At 42.5% G+C, this 16,560-nt stretch overlaps 1 protein-coding gene across 1 annotated transcript; it reads right to left on the bottom strand.

Moving 5' to 3' along the window:
• Positions 1-5,336: 5,336 nt before the first annotated feature.
• Positions 5,337-13,764, bottom strand: CRX (cone-rod homeobox). Its single transcript, XM_034438077.3, has 3 exons — positions 13,537-13,764; positions 9,185-9,336; positions 5,337-6,795 (listed from the first exon to the last, which is right to left on the bottom strand). Exons 1-3 carry the CDS (start codon positions 13,631-13,633, stop codon positions 6,172-6,174), a joined length of 873 nt encoding a protein of 290 aa, XP_034293968.1. The 5' UTR covers positions 13,634-13,764; the 3' UTR covers positions 5,337-6,171.
• Positions 13,765-16,560: the final 2,796 nt, after the last annotated feature.

Here is a 16,560-nt window from a genome sequence, read left to right as displayed (position 1 = left end):
CTTCATCACTGGAGGCTTTTTAAGAAGAGGCTAAACCAGTGATGGCTAACCTTTTTGCCGTCATGTGCCAAAAGAGGGGGGAGCATGGAGGGGTCGCGCACGTGTGTGCCCATACCCATAATGCAATGCACCCCACCCCCACACATGTGACCCCTCCGCACTCTCCCCAGTTTTGGCATGTGTGGGCTCGGTAGACCCATTTTTTTGACCTCCCCAGGCACCAGAGGCTTTCTTGGAGCCTGGGAAGGATGAAAACGGCCTTCCCCACGCCCCCGGAGGCCGGAAACAGCCTATTTCCCAACTTCCGGTGGGCCCGGAAGGCCTGAAAATCAGCTGGCTGGCACGTGCATGCATGCTGAAGCTGAGCTAGGGCAACACCTGCGTGCCCACTGATATGGCTCCGTGTGCCACCTGTGGCACGCGTGCTATAGGTATGCCATCACGGGACTAGACAGTCACTTGTCTGAAATGGTGTAGGGTCTCCTGCTTGAGCAGAGGGCTGGACTAGAAGACCCCCAAGGGCCTTTCCGGCTCTACTCTGAGGCATGTGGGTCGCGTCACTTGCTCTTTTCGGCTGCGAAAGAAGCAGTCTGGTGGCCAGGTGAGGCGAGAGGGGGGTGGGAAATTAAGACACCCCCTCGAAAAAAAGGCCTAGCTGATTTTTGGGGGGTCAAAAGTCAGGAGCCTGAGTGGCGTAGGAGGCTAATGCCTCCTACTAAGGCAGCATTTAACATCCAGCTGCCTGCAATTACAGCGAGTTCAATTCTCACCAGGCTCAAGGTCGACTCAGCCTTCCATCCTTTCTAAGGTGGGTAAAATGAGGACCCGGTTTGTGGGGGCAATAAGCTGACTTTGTATAAAATATACAAAAGTATGAAGGCTATTGCTTAACGCATTGTAAGCCGCCCTGAGTCTACGGAGAAGGGTGGCATATAAAAATAAATAAATAAATAAAAAATAAAATAAAACCCGGTCATATTTTCGAAGAAACACGGTATTAGCGTCCATAGCTGCAGTTCCGTTCTGTGACCATATATATATTTCGCTTGTATGGTTTAAATTATTTTTAATTTGGTTTGAAGTTTGATGACGTACGTTAATCCAGAGTCACTTCTTGAGAGGGGCAGCAGCTGTAGAAATCCAAGGAATTAAAAGACACGGGGAGAAATATAAAATTTAACATTCCCTCTTTGCCCCATCAAGCGGCTTGCCGAAGCTTCGGAATCAAGGCAATGCCATTCCCGTCGAGGAGAAATATTTTTCCCCAAGGACCTTGCTGACTTTTCAAGGCTGGCCAGAGCTGGCAAAGGGCAACGAACCCAACGGCAACCGGACCAGAGTTGAATCAAAAGCCATTGCCGTGTATTTATTAACGCGGCGTTGCCGAAAACAACATTCAGGCCCACGGAACCATCCGTGTGTCTCCTAACCCCGGCTGATCCTTTTAATGCTAAACCCTGTTCTCTTTAATTAAAAAGGTTACCCCAGGAGACGGTGTGCCGATCAGCAGATGCCACCGAGCCCAAAAAAAAAGAAAGAAGAGAGAACCAATTTGCCATCCTTAGCAGCTCCTCTAATCCCCACTAATTCAGTTACCAATCTGGAGGGCCATAAGAGGATTGGGGGCATTTGCTAAATTAGATAAGTAAAAATAACAAATGTCACTCAGTTGGAAGGGATGGGGTGGCGGTGAATCTGGAGGGCAGGAACTGTTTCTCGAAGGTGAGGGCATCGGGGGGGGTGGCTCCCCAAAGTGGAAGAAAACAGCCTGTCAGCACTTCAAGCTGCGTTTACTCTAGTGCTGACATAAGAAGGAGAAGCGGAGGCGTCTGGAAAGGGACGTTTGACTTTTCACCTACTTATTTTCCCTGGAGATAATATCCCCTAGGAAATGGGATGGGAGGGGGGAAATTCCTTTGAGCTGGAGCAGTAGATTAGGGGTAGAGTGACTTGGAAGATGGCCAATGAGTGCAGAGGAGTGGGGAAAGGAAAGGGAGGGTTTTGGGTCAGGAAGTCAGTGTTGGCTACGATGGAGTTGGAGTTAGAATGTCGTGCTTAATAAATGGGAGTTTTTCATCAAAGACTTTGTTTGAAATGCAATTTATTTGAGATGACCTCGAAACCTGACACAGCCCCAGTTTTAAACCCCTCTTGAGAGAAACTGAGTCAGTTGCTTCTTCGTTTTTGTTTTTAGCGGAATGCACGTTGCTTGGAGTTAAGGGTCACCTCCAGTGGAATTGAAACGTGGGTGTGGAACAGGGGAAGCCATAAGGAGTGGTTAAAATGACAAAGCCACGTTTGCACAGGTTCCTTCTTCGTTTTGAGGGGGGGGGGCTTTGCCTTCCAACAGAAACTCCCGGTTTGGAAAGAACCTGAAGAGAAGACTTAAGAATGAATTAGGAAGACAGCTTTCTCTGGGATCCTGAAAGAAATTTGCAAAGTCAACTCGCTTCTCCATCACTCCCGGAGAGAGCAAGGGTGTCCAAACTTGGAAACTTTTAAGACTTGTGGCCATGCAGGGCTGGCCGCATGAGGAATTCTGGGAGTCGGATGTCCACAAGTCTTAAAAGTGGCCAGGTCTGGACACTCCTGCTCCAGAGCACAGGATTATAGAAGGGTGATGACCAAGATCTAAATCGCCAGCATCTGGACAGTTAGAAAAGTCTTGGGTATCATGATGTCATGATCTATTTTTGGGTTGATTGGATGGATGATTGGATGGATGGATGATTGGGTGGGTGAGTGGATGGATGGATGGATGGATGGATGGATGGATGGATGATTGGATGGATGGATGATTGGGTGAGTGAGTGGATGGATGGATGGATGATTGGATGGATGGATGATTGGATGGATGGATGATTGGATGGATGGATGATTGGATGGATGGATGGGGATTCTGGGAGTTGAAGTCCACCCATCTTCAAGCTTCCAAGGTTGAGAAACACTGCTCTAGGGCTGAAGCAAGGCAGTTGTTAAGGGCAGAAGCCATCTGGGAAAGTCGCAAACCACAATTGCACAACACTGGGAGGCGGCAACCGTCATAAATACACACCAGTTGCCAAGCAAGCAAATTGCGACCACGTGACTGTGAGGAACTTGCGACAGTTGTAACTGCGAGGATCGGTTGTAAGTCCCTTTTTTTCCAGCACCGTTGTAATTTTGATTAGTCACTAAACAAATGGTCGTAAGTTGGAAACACCCATCCCGTTATTTGGTCATTTGCAGAACCAATTGTTTTGACCAGGAATTAAAACGACAACACACCACTTCCATGTAAAAACCATCCTTGCTTGTAATAAATTTCAACATATGAGGTTTTTTTAAAAAACATTTTAATATTTTTTGCTTTTTTTTTTTTTTAATCCACCAACAATTCGATGTAACTGCACAGGAAACAGCTTGCCACAGACTAAGACAATAATAAATAGAGATCCATTCACAAAAATAATAATTTGCATGAAATGTTTCTCGGCTACAGCAAAAGGACAAGTTGTTTCTTTTGTTAAAAAAGTGACTAAGATAACTAGACTAAAAAAAATAATAATAATCTAATACCAAGCATTTATTTTAAATTTGAAAAGTCCAGTTCTTAAATGCATTGGAAAGAAGTAAAAATAATATTATATATATATATATTAAGCACTTATCACTATTTTTTACCTGTACAGTTTAATAAAATACAGCTTTTGATAAATGAAGCCATAGAAAATGTTAGATTTCTGCATTTATTTATTTCCAGCCTGCTTGTCACCTCTTTAATCCAATGTTTAAAAAAATGACTAGCAAAAGAGGTTTCATTGCCATTTAAAATTCTAAAGGATTAATGTAGTGACCATAAAATACAAAAACCTTCCCTCCAGTTTAGGCGTGAATGGAAAACGATCGCTGGGACTGTTGTATAAAATGTGGATTCCTATTTTAATCAGCACTGGATTCAGAATGGATTGTGCACAATTAGCAAAACATTTTGCCTGCAGATGAAAGCAACAGTTAAAAAAGATGGTTTGACAAGTTGACAATTTGCTATCCTTTTTTTTTTTTAAAGGGTGCATGTTGCTTATTCTACATTTTTTTAAAAAATTCTGTTGGAATTCTTGATTAGGTTTATTATTATTATTATTATTTTTTACAAAATTTGGACAGGGGAGAAATGTCATCAAAGTGTTTCCTAGTTAAAAAAACGTTTCGATGATGACAATTATTCCTCCTTCCTTCCACTAACTTTTTTTTTTTAAGGGTGCCCATGCTGTCCTATTTTATAATTTTTTTCAAAATTCAGTTAGAACTTCTATTATGTTTTTTTTTTAATTGGGAAGGGGGGGGGAAATCATCAAAGCGTTTCCTTCTTAAAAAGACATTTTCACAATTACTCTCCTTCCACCAACTTTTTTTCCGGGGGCACCCATGCCGTCCTTTAATTTTTTTTACAAAATGGATAGAACATTTATTAATTTTTATTTTTATTTTACAAAAAGGTGGGGGGGAAGAATCAATGAGTTCCCTAACTGATCGGCTAATGTTGCGGTCTTCATAAAAAGCAGAGCAATTCTGCATTGGTTCTCTTGCACGATTCAAAACACTTCATGCTTCGAATCAAACCACATCATTTTACTTCCCTCCTCCCCACCCTCCGAAGGCTTTAAAAATTCCCATTAATCTCTGCAAATGCAGGGACAAAACAAGTTTAAAAGCTGGCCTTCTATTTTTCACTGGGTCCTATTTTGTACTGGGTGGGGTGGGGGAAAAAATACCCTGGAAGATCAGCAATTTCTTCATGCACCATCTGATATCTTATCCAGATGGATGATTTTTACGGTTCTGTCTATCTACATACCTTGGGTCAGCTCTTCTGTTTTAGTCTCTCCAACTAAGGGTTTGGGGGGGTGGCAGTTGGGAAGATAGGAAAGCCACAAATGGATTTGCTGGAATATTCTTAACAGATTTCTGAGAATGAATTAGGTAGATGGATTGATCCTGCGGTGGATTTCGCTCCTCTGCAAATTTGAGATGGTTGATTAAAAGGTAATTTTAATTCCCCTGGCCCAAGGTTAAACTTCTTAGCTTCTCAGTGTAGTTGCTTGCACAAAGAAGAAACCAGCTAAGAGAAGAAGGCTAGGAGGACCTCATTGTGGAGCAAAGCACTCTCAGATGGACTTGGAGAAGGAGACTAAGGTGCATACTGGTTACAGTGGTTACGACGGATGTAGCCCTGACTTTCGGACCAGACTGTTCCTGGAGGATCTGAGTGCCTTAAGAGACTTCTCCATAGCTTGAGACTCCATCTTTCATGGGTGGGCTTTCTCCCCTCCTGTTGGAACGAGCCTTGTGGGTTGAGGAGACACGTGGACCAGTAATTTCTGGAGGATAAACTAAGCAGGAACTCACAACTGGCTCTCGTGTAACGCTCTATGATGTGCTAATAAAAACTATCCCTCCCAAAGAACTGAAGAAAATGCCAAAAGGAGCCTGGTCAACTCAAAAACCCCCTGAAGCTATCTCAACCCAAAAACTCAGGTGAGGACGAAGAGATGGAGTTGGACCTCTGGTCCAAACAACACTATTGAACCGTTGACTCCTGCAAAATGGATGTCTTCCTGCTCGGTGCTGGCTGCCATGATGGGTCTGTTGGGACACCGGCTGCCACCTGGCTTGCTCACCCTAGCAGTGGTGAATGATCAGGTTCAGAAGAAACAGAATCCTCTGGAGACTAAATTCTGGAAGGTCCTGTGGGCTGGTCTTCACCATGGCTGTTGACCTTCCAATGAGTGGAGTTGAGTCCTGCTGGAAGGAAGCGAGAAGGCCCTCCCCAGTCTGGGCTTCAGCCCTTCCAAGAAGTCCAATCATCAGTTCAGCTGAACTGGGGTGCTGAAGGGTGAAGAGCCCCAAGGCCTGATGGAAAGCAGTTTTGTGTCCCCAAGCCCTGGGCTCCTAACTTCTCCAATTTGACCTCTCAAAAGCTGTTGGCTTCCCCAAGCGGTAGAAAAAAGCAAGCTATGGCAGATGTTTAGATAGGCAGGAGCGGGGAAGGGAAAAGGAAAAGACGAGAAGATCGAGCAAAGAGGCAGAATATCTCACAGTCCAAGAGTGGAGAGGAAAAATGGTTGATCCACCAAGACAAGATCGAGGAAAACGAGAGCTTCCTCCGAGGTGGGTCCCCAGGCCCGCCATTCACAAGACTTGGAACTTCCAAGAACTTTGATCTTTGTAATCCAAGCAATCGGCGGCATTGAAGTTGAGCTTCCAGGAGGCGGTGGGGTCCTTGTAGTCCAGGCAATCCACCGAGCTGAAGCCCATGCCTGCGCCACTGTAGCCCTGGCTGGAGAGGGTAGCCGGGGACTGACTCAGGTGGCTGCCCATGGTTGGGGTGGCCAGGGGGCTCAGCGCTGCGCCAGGTGCGGAGAGCTGGGGGTGCATGGGAGACAGGTAGGAGCTGCAGTCAAGGCTACTGAAGTAGGAAGTTGAGCCAGCGTAGGTCTGGGTGTAACCCGGCGCCTGGGTGTAGGTCATGGGGAAGGCAGCTGACCTCTGCATGCAGGGAGTGGTGGAGGAGGCCAGCGGGTCTGGGAGCGGCGAGATGGAAGCCGGGCTCCAGATGGAGACGGTGGCGCTGGCGCTTGAGCTGGGTGCCACCGAGGTGCCGGTGGGCAGGGGGCTGTACTGCCCATTGGCGCTGGTTTCGGAACTGGTCTCAGGGGCTGGAGAGCTTTTCTTCTTAGCCGGCCGGGCTTTGGCCTGTCCGCTGCTCTGTTGTTGCTGCTGGCGACATTTGGCCCGGCGATTTTTGAACCACACCTGGAAGAAAGGAGAGCAAGGTGTGCAAGGCAGAGGAGGACTCCGGCGGAACTGAACAGAAGGGTCACGTTTCCCTCTGGGCGGAGGAGGCATTTAAATGCAACACAGGGAGATTGAAGTCTGGAAATGTCATTTGTTTGTCTTCCTTTCTTATTTTTACAAATAATTCAAAGCAGCGAACGTAATCAACAGACCTTCCTTCTCCTATTGTCCCCACAATAACAACCCTGTGGGAAAAGTTAGGCTGAGAGAGAGGGACTAGAACTCACAGTCACCTGGTGATTGGCTCAAAGTCACCCAGCCTGCTTTCATGTCTAAAGCAGGACTAGAACTCACAGTCACCTAGTGATTGAACGAAAGTCACCCCGTCATCTTTCAAGCCTAAGGCAAGACTAGAACTCAGAGTCTCCTGGCGATTGGCCCAAAGTCACCCAGCTGGCTTTGATGCCTAAGGTGGAACTAGAACTCACCATCTCCCACTTTTCTAGCTTGGTGCCTTAACCACAAGTGCAAACAGACTTTCAGGGGACAATCACGTCATGGGATAACAGCAAGGGAGATCAGGAGTTAAAAATCTATTTCTGTTGCCTGGTCATCTTCTTAAGTCCAGAGTTATTCAACCTATTAAACTATTACCTGCTACCATCTCATGAACCTACCATCTGCACAAATCTAGGAAGCGGTACTGAGACACCTGGTTTCTTCTTGCTATATCTGCCAGGTACCACCTACGACAGTGATTTCCACCCTGCTTTCAAATTGGGTTTACAAATTGTAAGGCCGAAGAGACCACCTGAGCTAACTCAGAAAGTACATAAAGTGATTTGAAAATGCCTGATCTCATCCATGTAGGGCAGTGTTTCTCAACCTTGGAAGCTTGAAGATGGGTGGACTTCAACTCCCAGAATTCCCCAGCCAGCAGCGCTGGCTGGGGGATTCTGGGAGTTGAAGTCCACCCATCTTCAAGCTTCCAAGGTTGAGAAACACTGATCTAGGGCATCTGTCTGCCTGTCTGGAAACTAATCAAGGGGAGAACAAACCTAGAACTAAGGAGAAATTTCCTGACAGTGAGAATAATTAATCAACAGAAGGAATTGCCTCCAATTGCCTTGTGGGTGCTTCATCGCTGGAGGCATTTAAGAAGAGCCTGCACAGTCATTTGTCTGAAACGATACATGGTCTCCTGCTTGAGCAGTGGGCTGGACTAGAAGACCTCCAAGGTCCCTTCCAACATGTATTCTGTTATTCGCCTGCCTGCCTGCCTGCCTATCTATCCATGTTTTCCCCAAAAATAAGACCGGGTCTTATATTAATTTTTGCTCCAAAAGATGCATTTGGGCTTATTTTCCAGTTAGGTCTTATTTTCGGGGAAATACGATACTAAATGCATCTGTCTGGCTTGACTATTTTAACTGGGGCTTATTTTTGGGGCTTATAGTAGGAGCATCCTGAAAAATCATGCTAGGGCTTATTTTCCAGTTGGATCTTATTTTCGGGAAAACAGGCTATCTATCTATCTATCATCTATCTATTCTATTCTATTCATCTATCTATCTATCATCTATCTATCTATCTATCATCTATCAATTCTATTCATCTATCTATCATCTATCTATCATCTATCATCTATCAATTCTATTCATCTATCTTTCTTTCTATCTTTCTATCATCTATCTATTCTATTCATCAATTCTATTCATCTATCTTTCTATCTATCTATCTACCTATCATCTATCTATTCTATTCATCAATTCTATTCATCTATCTATCTTTCTATCTATCTATCTATCTATCTATCTATCTATCATCTATCTATTCTATTCTATTCATCTATCTATCATCTATCTATCATCTATCTATCTATCTATCATCTATCAATTCTATTCATCTATCTATCTATCTATCTATCTATCTATCATCTATCTATTCTATTCATCAATTCTATTCATCTATCTTTCTATCTATCTATCTATCTATCTATCTATCTATCTATCTATCTATCATCTATCTATTATATTATATTCATCTATCTATCTATCATCTATCTATCATCTATCATCTATCAATTCTATTCATCTATCTTTCTATCTTTCTTTCTATCTATCTATCTACTCTACATCCATACATCCATCCGTTCCTGTTCTATAAATGGAACATTTATTTATGTTTCTAGCTGGCCTCAATTTAACACTACACTAAAGGATGGTCCTAGTTTTAATTTTCTTTGGGTCTTTTTTCCCATTCCTTCTCTTAGGTTTCAGCTCATCCTAATCGCTACGGCGGACAATTCCTTGGTGGTACCGTCGCTGTCCTTTGTTATACAGCATTTCACGCCCAGATTAAAGCATAACGATAACAAAAACAGGCCAAGGCTTTGCAGAAAGCTGACCTGGACTCTGGATTCAGGCAAATTGATCTTCAGGGCAACCTCTTCGCGCATGAAGATGTCCGGGTAGCGAGTCTTGGCAAAGAGGGCCTCCAGGATATCTAGCTGGGCCCGCGTGAAGGTGGTGCGCTCACGTCTTTGCTTCCGTGGAGTCGCTGGAGGAAAAAAGGAACGGAGTCAGAGAAGGCCAAAAAAAATGCACGTTCTACCAAAAATGCATGGCTCCATCCCGACCTTCGTCTCTCTACTCATGGTTCATTTCACACCCATCCCACAAAATCCCTCTTCTTGTTGGCATCCTTTTATCCCCTCATCTTGGTCATGAAGGTCCCTAAATAATACGGGTGAGTGTTTTATCCTTGGCGCTCTCGCTGAGCTTGGTTGTTTTCTTGCAGACGTCTCCTGACCCAACTAGGTAACGTCTTCAGTGCTAAAAGAGAATGGGGCAGTGGGGGGTTGCTCCCGGGTTGCACCAGTTCGCAAGAACCGGTAGTCAAAATTTGTAGTAGTTTGGAGAACTGGTAATAACACTGGCTGGCCACGCCCCCAACCAGTCCCCGGCCCGGTCGCCGCTCGCTTACCCCGCCCATCTCATCAGAGGCTTTTTTTTTTTTACTTTTAAAAGCATTTTTTCTACAACCTCTTCGGCCAAAAAAATGCTTTTAAAAGTAAAAAAAAAAAAAAGCCTCCGATGATCGCGCGCCTCAGCTGGGATCGTCAGAGGCTTTTAAAAACATTTTTTTCTACAACCTCTTCAGCCGAAGAGATTGTAGGGGAAAAAAATGCCTTTAAAAGCCTCTGGCGATCCCAGCTGAGTTGCCTGATCATCAGAGGCTTTTCAAACCATTTTTTTTCTGCAACCTCTTAAGGTTGTAGAAAAAATGCTTTTAAAAGTACAAAAAAAAAAAGTTGGCCACGCCCACCCAGTCACATTAACCCCATCAAGCCATGCCCACAAAATAAGCCACACCCACAGAACCAGTAGTAAAAAAATTTAGAACCCACCCCTGGAATGGGGTTTATAAACCCCATTCTGTTCTAGCACGGGTGATGCTACCTAGTTGAATCATGAAACATCCCTCCTCCTCCTCCTCCTCCTCCTCCTCCTCCTCCTCCTCCTCCTCCTCTTCTTCCTCCTCCTCCTCCCCACCACCAGCAACCAAAGATACTAATGGTTCAATCCTGAGCTACAAATATTCTCTTCTACTATTTCACCTGCTTGGTGATTTAAAGGCAGATTAAAGCAACTTCTAAAAAGCAAACTTTAGCCACGATAATGGTAAGGGAGAGTCAGTTTGGTGTAAAGTTAAAGGCACCAGATGACACACCAGGAAACCACGGGTTCTAGTCAGTGGTGAAATCCAATTTTTTTTATTACTGGTTCTGTGGGCGTGGCTTGGTGGGCGTGGAAGGGGAAGGATACTGCAAAATCTCCCTTCCCACCCCACTCTGGGACCAGCCAGAGGTGGTATTTGCTGGTTCTCCGAACTACTCAAAATTTCCGCTACCGGTTCTCCAGAACCTGTCAGAACCTGCTGGATTTCACCCCTGGTTCTATTCCTTTCTTAGGTACAAACCTAGCTGGTTGTGATCAAAAATCAGATGCTTGGCAACTGGTTCATACTTATGACGATTGCCATGTCCCAAGGTCATATGATCCCATTTTGCAACCTTCTGAGAAGCAAAGTCAACGGGGGAGCCAGATTCGCTTAACAACCTCGTTACTAATTTATCAACTGCAGTGATTCACTTAACGACAGTGGCAAGAAAGGTTGTAAAAATGGGGCAAAGCTCACTTAACAACTGTCCCACTTAGCAACAGAAATGGTGGTCTCAAGTTGAGGACTGCCTGTATTTAACCATTACTACTGAGTAGGTAGGTAGATCAGTAAAATGCAGTCTATCCACCAAATGTGGTACACACAACCACTTAAAAAGTGTAAGGCTTAAACTGTGTCATTCTCCTGGATGGATTTGCTAGCAACCCAAAGGAGAGTGCTGGACGAACTACCAAAATTGCTAAAATAGGTCAAAATTAGTTTTTAGTTGTCTGCTGTAGTTCTCCACTTTGGAAGATTTCAACTCCCAGAATTCCCAAAGCTATCTGGGGTAATCTGGGAGTCGAAGTCCACCCAATTCCTCAGAGGCCAGGTGGGGAAAAAAATGATTACAGATCATTAAAGAGGATTAATAAAGACCAAAAAAAAAAAATTATTAAGGACTCCCAGGGCTGTAGATAGGTTGAAATTTCTGCATAAGAATTTAAAATTAAGAAGGCAGCATGGTTGAACTAGGACTCTTACCATTACCCTCTAAATATCAGATCTGTGCACCATGGATATTAGTGTCTATGGGTTATATTAATGATCTTTATTACATCAGAAGAGCTATCAATAATCAATACAGTTGGCTGGGTTTGCTCCCTGGTTCTAAAATATCAAGTGAACTTTTTCTGCTGATTTTTTCTTGTATAATGTTTGCTGAGAGGGATTTTAAAGCTAAAGTTCATGGCTTCAGGTCAACCTGTTTAATTCCCATTGCTAAATTTTATTGGAAATTCCAGGTACATATACCGAATTCCTCAGAGGAGTTGCGGGAAAAAGTTTATTAATTGAATATTAGATTTGCAGAACAGCGAATGCAATAATAAAAGCAAACTGCACAATGGAATCAAGAAAGAACGCGGAGACCGAATAACTTTAAACAGCATTATTTTTTTTAAAAAAACAGTCAAGCGTAATTTAGCTGAAACCGTCTCAGAATCTTTCTTCCCTTCTTCCTCACTGATTATTATGGATTATTTTACTTTAATGCTTCCTTCAAGTTGCAATTGGAGTAATAAAAACATATTCCAGGAAAAAAAAATAGCCCATGTCTTGGTCATTGCTTATTTAGGCTTAGATATAAATGTGCAATTTGGAAAGGGCTGAATATTTATGGAGGCAATGGCAAATTTTGAAGGATGGCTTTAAAATTCAGATTTGGGGGGGGGACCATACTTTTAACATGGTCCTGAATTGTAAAAAAAAAAAAAAATTGTTTAAAATTTCCACCAGTTGCCTTTTTTTCTGGACAGAAAAACAAGCCAGTTTTGTTTTATTCCAAAAATACATTCTACGTTACTATTCTTCATTACAAATTGTGTTGCATTCTGCTTTACAAACTTTGCATTCTGTAACGCTTGTATTCTATGTTACAAACTGCTTGATATATTATCATTTTCTTCTTCTATTTTTTTCCCCAAGATAGAAATAGGTGTCTTTATGCCTAAAGAACTGAGAACCGGATGTAATTTGAAACATTTTAGATTTTAGATTGTACTGAAATGGATAATAGATAAAAATAGATAAAAAAGACACAGAATATTACCTGATATGGAATAGATTTTATGAGTGGTTAGAGACAAGAGGTAGAAATTAAAGGAAGAAAGACTATGAATGTATGTATTAAAAATAAAGATGGTTTATAACTACAATCAGGCCAATATACTGAACAAAAATGTGAATAAGCTAATATAAAAAGAAACTTAGTTAAAAACACAAAAAGAACTGAGAACCTTTTATAAACAAATAATTTATTATTTTTGGCTGGCAAATTCTGGGACTTGAAGTCCACACATCTCAAAAGTTGCCAGGTTTGGGAAGTGGAAATCTGATTTATTTTCTTACTACTTTAAATCTTGCCTTCCAATTTTCTTTCCTTTGCGCTAACTTCTAATTCCTCACAAGATTTTCTAGGTGAGAATCAGTCATTATCTCCTTCTTATAATATGGGGAAGGGTGGGAGGTTTTAGCAGAACTGTAATTTTTCTCCTAAAATCCACAGAAAAGAAATGAAAAACTAACCACAATGGATAGATAACAGCCATATTTAAAAAAAAAAACAAAAAAAAAACATTATTGGAAACTGTAGTACAGCTGAAAGATAGCAGATTGCAAACAGCTATTTTTATTCTAGCCGTCTTCCAGACAAGGAATAAAACTCTTAAAACTCTTCTGCATAATTTTATTTACAAAAGAACAGCCCAAGTCTTCTGAATTAAAAAATAAAATAAAATTTAGAATTTCTCTAAGAAAGCGAAATTGATCATTTCAATTTTTTGTGAATGGAGAAATGGGAACTTTTTACCTTTTAAAAGTGATTATCTCTCCCCCCACCCAAAAAATATTTTTGATTTACTTAATATGAAATAAGCCCGTGCAGGAAGTTTGAAGGAGGGGAATTGTCTGTGAAAACGTACAGGATTTCCTTCTTTTTCTAACCGCATTGACTCTCAATGTCCAGAACATGATAATAATCCATACAATACTGAAAGACCCAAACAAGAAAAAAATAATATATGGAAATTGACTTACTGGGGTATCCAACGGCTGAATGCAATAAATCCATCCCAGGTCCGGCCAAAGTTAACCCATTGACGGCATAATGTGGTTGCTTGATGTAGGACATCATGCTCAGAGAAATGGTGTCTCCAAAGTCTTCTCTTTGGCTTTGGATGATCAAGGTGATGCTCCTCCTGGGCCTTCAATGAACTTTGAGAAGACAATCTTTGGGCTTATCCTGGCCACTCAGCATCGAAGGGCAACTGGGGGTGGAAAAAAAAGACCCACAGGAAATTGGTGGGTGGAGGTGGAGAAGGTGGAGAAGAGCCTGGCCAATGGAGAGCAGAAGACAAGAGAAGGCTTCTCCAGCCCTTTCAGAAATGGTGGAAAAGCTTGGAGAAGACCAGGTGGTCTCCTGGTCTTTCTTTCTTGCACAACATAGCCAATGCTCTCCAGCAGTTGCAGGAGCTCCTGTTGAGATGGGCCTTTTCAAAACTTGACTTTGGGGCCCCACCCTCTAAGAAGCTTTTAAACACACACACAAAAACACACACTGGCAACTCCATCCCGAGTGAAGGAGGGGCTAACAGGGCTGGGATTTTAGCAATTCAAAAGACAAAACTAATGGGTCCCCAGAAAACCAATCAGCCCCGTTCTTTGTGAGTCTATTCTTACTCAAATGGGCAGGTTAAGTCAACTCATTAAATGTTATGGATGGCCCCCTCTGAACTTTGTTTTTGTGGGGGGGGGGGTTGGCAGCCCGCTCCCCAAAGAGGTTGGTAGAGGGTCTACAGCATTGGATGATTTTGCTCTTCCAGACAAAAAAAAATTTGCACCTAAAAACCCGGCAAAATTCAGATTTTGAAACAGATAGGTTGTGTTTGTTCCCTCTTCTGGAGAAGTGTTGACTCCCTGTCTGAGTCCAGATTTTATTTTGCTCTGGAGTGACCGAATTAGTGAAGAACAGAACTGGAAGGGACCTTGGAGTTCCTCTAGTCTGACCCCCTGCTCGAGCAGGAGACCCTACATCATTCCCGATAAAAGGCTTGTCCAATCTCTTAAAAACCTCTGTTAACTGACAATACACTAGAGCAAAAAGCTTACATGCAGATGAAAGTAAAGCTGGCTAGCCCCCCCCCCTTTTACAGTCTGGGGCTGACTTAATGCCTACCTTACAGGGCTGATTTTTCAGCATGGATGAGATGATAAACCGGCAGATAACTTGAAAATAGCTTGGCTGCGTCCAAGCTAAATTCTCATCCTTGGCTGATGGGTTTGTAGGTTTGAATACATTCCAGGGTAAATTGGGAGGTGGGCTCTTTAAAACTCTGTCCCTTAACTGTTCAGACAGTAATAAGGCTGAGCATGTACAGAGTGTTTCTCTCTTAAAATCTCTTAATCGTGGCACCAGATCATGGCATCAGATGATCCCAAAGTGGCTTAGAAATTATGATCCCAGGACTCTGGCGTTAATTTCTAAGGCATTCCTTTATTCCACAATCCATCCTAGAGTCCAAGTAAAATGCAACAAACCGCAGAAACATTGTTTAATAAACTAGTGCAAAGAATTACGCCTGATTCTTTATACTAGTCTATTTGCAAGTCTCCCACCATTTCCTGGTTATTATTTTCTGCTTTAGAAATGTCACTGGGGGAGGGGGCGGCAAGGAAAATAACGGCCACAATTTTCTCTTCTTCCTCCTCTTTTTTGGGATTAGGAAATATCAGATGTTATACACAGGAGACACTGCACCTTAATCTCTCTCCTTTGGCTTACTCAATTAACGGAAGAGGAAAGAGAGAGAGGAGAGGCATAAAACGAAGCTCGCAGCAAGAAAGACAAAGACCATGTAAAACAAAATAAAATCTGAAGGATGAAGCAATTTTTTATGCCTTGCAGTCCAATGGGAGGGAGGGTGTGTTGAGGGGAGGGGGGGGGGAAATCCCTGCAAGTGAGTCACCAAAAGATTGGAAGAGAATAAACGAGTCATCAAAGCCTTAGATTTTTAAAACCCGAAAACCAGATTATCTTTGTAAAAAATAAAAATAAAAATGAGTTCAAGCTGATAAGAAGGGATGGTCCAAAAATATAGGCTAGCCAAAAATAGGCACAAAAGGGAAACTTCTGTCACCTAAGAGTTTCTCAATTGGCTGAGACTATCTATCTATCTATCTATCTATCTATCTATCTATCTATCTATCTATCTATCTATCTATCTTATCATCTCTCTCTATCTCTCTATTATCTATCATCTCTATCTATCATCTATCATCTATCAACTCTTTATCATCTATCATCTATCATCTATCTCTATTATCTATCATCTCTCTCTCTCTCTCTCTCATCTATCATCTGTCACCTATCATCTATCATCTCTGTCTGTCTGTGTCTGTCTATCTATCTATCATCTCTCTATCCATCTATCTATCATCTATCATCTGTCACTTCTCTATCATCTATCATCTATCATCTCTGTCTGTCTCTGTCTGTCTGTCTGTCTATCTATCTATCTATCTACCTATCTATTTATCATCTTTCTCTCTCTCTATCTCTCATCTGTCACCTCTCTATCATCTCTGTCTGTCTGTCTATCTATCTATCATCTCTCTCTGTCTCTCTATCATCTATCTATCTATCTATCTATCTATCTATCTATCTATCTATCTATCTATCTATAATCTCTATCTCTCGGTATCTATCTATCTGTCTGTCTGTCTATCTATCATCTCTCTCTCTCTGTATCTATCTAGCTATCTAGCTATCTATTCATCCATCCATCCATCATATCTCTCTCTCCCCCCCTCCCTCCCCCCATCATGTTTTCTGCTCTTGAATTTTCTGTTTTTCCTTCTCCTTTTGCCCCTTCTCCTTCCTTTTCCTTTGGTTTTTGATTAGAAGAAGGTGAACACAAGTGGAGCAGGGAGAGAGAAGCAGAAGCTGGTGAAATCTCAGTGGAAATTGAAGGGAAGCCTGTGAACTTCAGGCTTTCCAGGCTCCTAAATGTTTTCTGGATCTGACTTTCAAATCTACCTCTGGAGCTCCAAAATCTGCTTCTG

This window comes from Pantherophis guttatus, chromosome 10 (genome assembly GCF_059756535.1).
Source record: "Pantherophis guttatus breed Tessera chromosome 10, ASM5975653v1, whole genome shotgun sequence".
Lineage (NCBI taxonomy): Eukaryota > Metazoa > Chordata > Lepidosauria > Squamata > Colubridae > Pantherophis > Pantherophis guttatus.
Note: the sequence above shows the minus strand (reverse complement) of the source record. Positions and strands in the feature narration are given on the sequence as shown.